Source organism: Salmo salar, chromosome 14, assembly GCF_965601325.2.
Source record: "Salmo salar chromosome 14, fSalSal1, whole genome shotgun sequence".
Lineage (NCBI taxonomy): Eukaryota > Metazoa > Chordata > Actinopteri > Salmoniformes > Salmonidae > Salmo > Salmo salar.
Genome location: NC_138304.1, coordinates 21905859 through 21912481, shown reverse-complemented (window position 1 = coordinate 21912481; position 6623 = coordinate 21905859). Strand labels below are relative to the sequence as shown.

General features: G+C 43.3%; 1 protein-coding gene across 1 annotated transcript; it reads right to left on the bottom strand.

Annotated features, from left to right (window-relative positions):
* Positions 1–417: 417 nt before the first annotated feature.
* Positions 418–6101, bottom strand: LOC106568832 (Krueppel-like factor 6). The gene is made up of 4 exons (XM_014139535.3): positions 5757–6101; positions 3661–4234; positions 2531–2654; positions 418–2313 (listed from the first exon to the last, which is right to left on the bottom strand). The coding sequence occupies exons 1-4, from the start codon at positions 5856–5858 to the stop codon at positions 2262–2264; spliced, it is 852 nt and encodes a 283-aa protein (XP_013995010.1). The 5' UTR covers positions 5859–6101; the 3' UTR covers positions 418–2261.
* Positions 6102–6623: the final 522 nt, after the last annotated feature.

Below are 6623 nucleotides of genomic sequence, written 5' to 3'. Positions count from 1 at the left end.
AGTCCATACAGGTCAGTAAGAAATAAGCATCCACATCCACTGTTAGTTTGAGAGCACTCATGTCAGGTAAGCATTTAACAGTTCCACAAAGATGCCATGGCCTGACAAGAATGGGTTATTTGTAATAACTCTTAATTTATCAAGGCCTTGGTGGCCAAGCAGATCACGTCAAGAACTCAACCCCATAACCAACCAAGAGAATCTGTACTTTCGAAAGTAATTCACCGTCAGACATTCCATTTCACGTGCATAACGTACCACATTATACTACTACACAGTAGTAAACCTTTTAAAATTGAATTGTTTGAAGTGCTTCTACAATTCTGTCTCAGATCGAGGATCATTTTCAAAACAGGATTTTTGTCTGAATAGATAGATACAGTATGTATGTTGACAAATGAAACACAGAAATGTCAATAAGTATAAAGCTTAACTTTTATTCAAGAGTCTTCAGACCAACCATCATTTCTAGACAAAGGGTAAAAGGTGCAACCATATGAATCGGAGCCTTAATAAAGCTATTCAATCACACACTACCGCATTTAACCCCCCCGTGAGTGATCTATTTATCTGGACAAGGCCACTTACATAAGGCATCATTAAGGTCACAGTGTATTTACAGATATAGAAAAAGAGAAGAGCAAGAGGACCAAAATAAAGAAATGCGTTATTAAACTGAATATAAATAAAACTATCCCATGATCAACACAGTTGCCAAGCAATAGTGGTATCTCCAAACATAGAAAAGAAAAGAAGGAAACAAATACATCACTGCTTTATGTTTCTGTACAATACTGTGGTATCTACGGAGTAAAATGGATGCATAGCTGCTCATTATTGGGATTTGCCTGTGTTATAAGTAGGCCTAATCGAGTGACAAACAAACCCAAGATCATGCAACTTCTGGTATAATGATATATCAATGTTGTGTACAGCCTTTAGATACTGAGCTTACACAATGGACAACAAATTAGCTTTGTAGCATGTACTTTGAGACAAGCTACTTAATACATTGCACATTTAATAGCTGCACCAAACATCAACCCCCCTCCCCTCCCCAAACCTCGTTTAGGAGCATGTACCACCTCAGTTCGGATGGTGGTGCTCTCTCTCAAACCTCAAAACTGACGGCTGGGACGCACACACACTGCCAAACCCAGCCTAGACTCAACCAACGCTCCACACAAGAGCACAACAACTCCTTTGCTTGCATTCATTCATGACAACAAGACAATAAAACCTCAGTCAAAAACTCATCATCCCCTCAATGCCATTCAGGTCACAACACAAGCCATCCACTCAGGAGTCGTACATCCACAGGCAGGCACCCAGTCACAGGCATTCTTAGACAGGCACCCAGTCACAGGCATTCTTAGACAGGCACCCAGTCACAGGCATTCTTAGACAGGCACCCAGTCACAGGCATTCTGAGACAGGCACCCAGTCACACGCATTCTGAGACAGGCACCCAGTCACAGGCATTCTTAGACAGGCACCCAGTCACAGGCATTCTGAGACAGGCACCCAGTCACACGCATTCTGAGACAGGCACCCAGTCACAGGCATTCTGAGACAGGCACCCAGTCACACGCATTCTGAGACAGGCACCCAGTCACAGGCATTCTTAGACAGGCACCCAGTCACAGGCATTCTGAGACAGGCACCCAGTTACAGGCATTCTTGGACAGGCACCCAGTCACAGGCATTCTTAGACAGGCACCCAGTGACAGGCATTCTGAGACAGGCACCCAGTCACAGGCATTCTGAGACAGGCACCCAGTCACAGGCATTCTGAGACAGGCACCCAGTCACAGGCAGTCTGACAGCAGGCTCACAGTCAGTCAGTCCACATGCTCACAGAAAACAACACGTTTATTGGAGTAGTACCACTGCATATTTTCAAACCAGGAACTAACTCCGCAAAGCATCAGACACCATACAGAGAAAAAAACGTTCTTTCTTGTCCTCTCAGACATTTTCTTTCTTCTCTCTCTAGTGAATTTCTTAATTCTCCTTCATCCATGGTGGTTTTCGTGATATTCTTCAGAATGTGTCGACCTTTCAGAGCTCTTTCCTCTGAGAGGTCTTGGAGGCACTAAGTATGGTGCAAAAATGGCCTGCATGCTTTTCACTAGAGCACGCTCCCCTTGCTCGCCTTCCTCCCCTCTCAGGGCACTGCAGCCTCCCCACAGACAGGTTAGGAGACAGTCAGGACCATCGCTCAACACCGCTCTGCTCTCCTCTGCCCTGGGGCCCACCGCTTAGATGTGTCTCTTCATGTGAAGCGCCAAATGGTCCGAACGAGAGAAACACCTGCGAGGAGAAAGAGAGCATATCAGGCACAGCGTTTTAAGAATAGATAAAAGACAAATATAACAGCATTGATTTGTCCCCTACGTCAGTATTTCAGGTGCATGGATTTACCTTTAGTTGCCCAAACATTCAAAAGTGTTCATGACCTTTACAATCTTCCTCAATAAAATAATGAAAACAAACAATAGATACATCCATCCCTAAACACTTCTCTTACCTGTCACAGTGACTGCATTTAAATGGCTTTGCCCCAGTGTGCTTCCTGAAGTGTCTGGTTAGCTCATCACTCCGTGCAAAACGCCACTCGCAGCCTTCCCATGAGCACCTGTAAGGCTTCTCACCTGCAAACAGAAAACAAATGATTTTATTGCTGTGCTCCATTGTTTCCAAATTAGAAATAGACATGACATACTATAAGTGCTACATATTAGAAGATAGAGTACTACAACTTGTAAATATGAGCTGTGGTGTACTGCTTAAAAGTAGTTGAATAAGCAGACATAGTGCTTATGAAGTGGCTGGGTGAGAAGGGATAAATGTAGGGGATTTCTGATGGTGAAAATTCCATTAGCTCTGGTAACAGTTTGCCTGGAATGTGGAGCCTTGCTAATGTGCAAGACAGCTGTAAACAGCTTGGCAAGCCGAGGTCAGAGGTGACGAGGGAAACTGCTCACATAACTCAGTAACGAATAACAGTAAATGTAAAATTCCCACCGCATTTTTAATGTAAATGATTCAATCGTTTTCTTTTCCCATTGTGAAATGTGATCTGTTTTCAAGATCCAGTCCACATCCTCTGTGGCTGGCTTGGCCATGCCCACCAAAGGTTGTTATGTCGCCCCTCCCCCATTCAACATGAAGTCACTGCTGCTACTGTGTGAATTAGGTCACAGTTTAGACACTATGTACTAGCGAACTATCCCAAGAATGCAGAGAGAAATTTCATGAAAATAACAAAAAAAAAATAAGACTCTCTTGTAAACATATTAAAATGTAATTGTTTGATGAGGTTTAAATTTAGTCCCTCCCGAAACGGAATCATCTTCTGAACGTTCTTTGTAAAGTAAATGCCTGCAGATTCAGAACACTGATGACATCATAACCAGCTGGTCTGGATGTCTTTCCCAAGGCCTCTCTGCTGTGACAGCAGCATTAGTATGTGGGTAACAACACCCACCTCCACTCTTTGGACTAGCTTGCTTTACCTGTATGATATTACTACTAAGACTCAGGTCTGGTCGGATAGCTCGGGGCTTCTGCTTTTTTCTATACATATACAGTATACACTTGTTTGGGAGGAGGTGCTGTGGGGTTATGCAGTTTACCTGTACACAATCAACTATTTACCTGTATGTGTACGCTGGTGTGCTTTCAAGTGGGAACTTTTTGTGTAAACCTTTCGGCATCCGTTAAAATGACACCTGTGGACCCGCCTCCTCCCGTCTGGAGAAGCCTCCCCATTGGCTAAGCCTCCCCTCTCCACTGTTCGTCCACCAATGCTCCCTGTCCGTATTTTCCCAGGCGAGTGCATCACTGTCTGTATACCGCTCCACACCTGGGAGGATATGGAGGGGGCCTCCTTGTTCACCTCAGGAGAAGATGGCGGAGTGCTGATAACCATGGAACTCAGGTCCTCTCCCTCTCCCATAATGTCACTCAGTGGGTTGGAGGTGAAGTCGAGGGGAGGGGAGAGCTCCTCGGAGCTGTCGGACGCCTCACTGCTGGCGTCGGAGTTAAAGCTGTTGGCCTCTTGATTGTCCTCCTCCTTAATGTGAGTGTGGATCTTTGGGTCGGACTCGGCCTTGTCCCCACAGGCCAGGATCAGTTTGCTCCAGAGATCCTCTTGACTCGTCTCAAACTTGATGTCTGTGGCCGAGACGTAGGGCTCGCTCTGGAGGTACCGCTCCAACTCCAGACATGTCTGATGAAGGAGAAAATAATGAGTACAGCATGTAGGAGCTAGGACTAAAAACTACCCACAGTATATGGAACATATACACAATGTACTATTCTGAGGGCAGTGGAGTGGATGTAATGGGTGTCCTCCGAGACTCTAAGGCTGCTTCCAAAATGGCACCCTATTCTCTTTATAGTGCACTACTTTTGACAAGGGCCCATAGCCCATAGGGCCCTGGTCAAAAGTAGTGCACTATATAGGGAATAGGTTACCTTTTGAGAAGTAGATTAGATCAAGGAAGGTTACATGTAAACACACTTCCTCAGTTGGTGGCGTGCTCTTTCCACGACATAGCCGTCATCATGCGCAGTGATTACATTTACATATGCTACAGAGCCCCCCTGGTGGTTAGGGAAGTGTTTGTAGATATTTTAAATGTTTCAATTATTCAGCATAAATTGGATTTAATAATGCATCCAGTGGCATAGCTAGAAATAACATAGCACACAAGGGAATGGAGGAGGTATGTCTGGTTCAAGCAGGTCCACAAAAAGCTTTATGTATGAATACTGCAAGAGTTTCATACTGCAAGAGTTATTTTAGGCTTCTAAAAAGGAAGTAAAGGACACTTCCTGAAAGCTTGACAATCAGAGAGTGGACGCTAACTACAGTATATTAAAAACTATGACATGCATCTAGCATTCCAAGTAATTAATTCCAAACTATAATGGGTATAGAATGCAAATTAAACCCAATATTCATTACAGGGTAAGTTGTTTTGTAATATATTTCTGGCGAACCTAAAAACGTTATTAGTAAGGCAATACTTTGTATTCATTGCAAAGATTTATTTTCAATAGGGCAGAATGCATCTCTGGCGAGCTTTGAATGCCTCAGGGCATGGAGAGGGAACTTGGCCCCAAGCCCGCATATCCAAGGGGAACTATGTGTAGTGTAGCCAATTTATTTCAATCACTATCAAAAAAAGCAAAGCTACTTTATCGACTATTAAGTAATTCTTATAAAATGACTGCGAGTTAGTGGGAATTTTGAACAAAATCTGTTGAAAAAGACGCACATAGGCTACTCCTCTCCGGTAATTCCGAATAGATCGTCTCTCTTGCTCTCTAACACACGCACGTACACACATACACACAACAACTCTCTTCACTAGAATGAACGGCATAATCCGTCTACAGAACGGAATATAAACAATGTTGAGTCTTGGTTCATTCAGGCGATTAGGCTATTACATTGTAACTAATGTATATAATTGCAACATGCATGCACGTTCAATAACAGTCTTACGTCAATTAAACTATGTGTCAAAAATGTGCTACAAGTTCAATCAATAGCTCAACTTTTTTGTTGTTCTGCATCACTTAGTCACGTTCTGCATTCCTGACAGCTTGCAGGTCCACTGACAGCAACCTGGGGTTGCTGACAAGTTTATGTCGATGTATATACATAAGCATTATTTTCCATTCATTTTAGAGTGTTTTCTATATCAAAATAGGACTATTCATAAATGATCATATATACATACCTGCTGCCAGTACTCCTCAAGAGATGGTAAAGCTGAAAAGTATCCGGTGTCATGTACTATCTGGAGCTCCTGAAAGATGCTGCACATAGGAATAACATCCATCTCACTCCTATAGATGCCGCTGCAATTACAACCAAAAATCAAGGTAGTTCAATTGTCTTGTTTTCTTTTTCAAGAAAACTTGCGACTTCGATGTATTTGCATGTATAATATGCTGTAGAAAAGCAGTTGGGAATAGTAGATATGTTTATCGCTTTACAGCAGTGATAGCGCACGTGTTCTTCCTAGAGCAATCTTCCTTGCTTGCTCTAAAAGCAAACAGTGAACTCGCTGAAAGTCCGTCGACGCTCTGTAAACTTCACTATGCAATGTCTTACAGACGGCCTTCCCCCCACGTGATTGCATTACGCTCTCGTGATGCCGACCAATGGCTGCGCCAAAATGTAACACCCGCCTACCTTGACCATCTTCTGTGATTTGGTTGGTGAGTTGACCTAAGTCTCCTTCATTTCCATTGGACCATGTGGGCTCTATTTTTAGAGCGCTATATAAAGTGTTCACCGCTTACTACAGCGAAGAACCACGTCTCTATCGGCCTAGTATGGGTTCAGTCTACCTTCTGAGCAGCAGTATTGCTTACAGTTTACTATTATTATGGCACGCACGAGTTGGGAAATATAATAATATCTTAACATTTATGCTTGGATTTGAATTTATATTTTAACCATCCTTATGCATTCTTTTCCTAAATACAATAGGGGAGACATGGTTGGTTGTCTCAAGGGTTGGTTCCGGCCCGGCTCCACGAGGGGGCAAAAGGGGACTTAGCCCCCTCAGTTGAAACTTGTACCACCTCAGTTTTAATTT

Bases quoted from the DNA above. Each gene is read 5' to 3' on its own strand.
- LOC106568832 (XM_014139535.3), bottom strand. From the start codon at position 5,858: ATGGATGTTATTCCTATGTGCAGCATCTTTCAGGAGCTCCAGATAGTA. The intron at 4,235-5,756 runs GTATGTATATAT...CTCCTTCATCAG, and splicing joins TTGAGGAGTACTGGCAGCAG to ACATGTCTGGAGTTGGAGCG. The intron at 2,655-3,660 runs GTAAATAGTTGA...TTCTGTTTGCAG, and splicing joins ACACCAGCGTACACATACAG to GTGAGAAGCCTTACAGGTGC.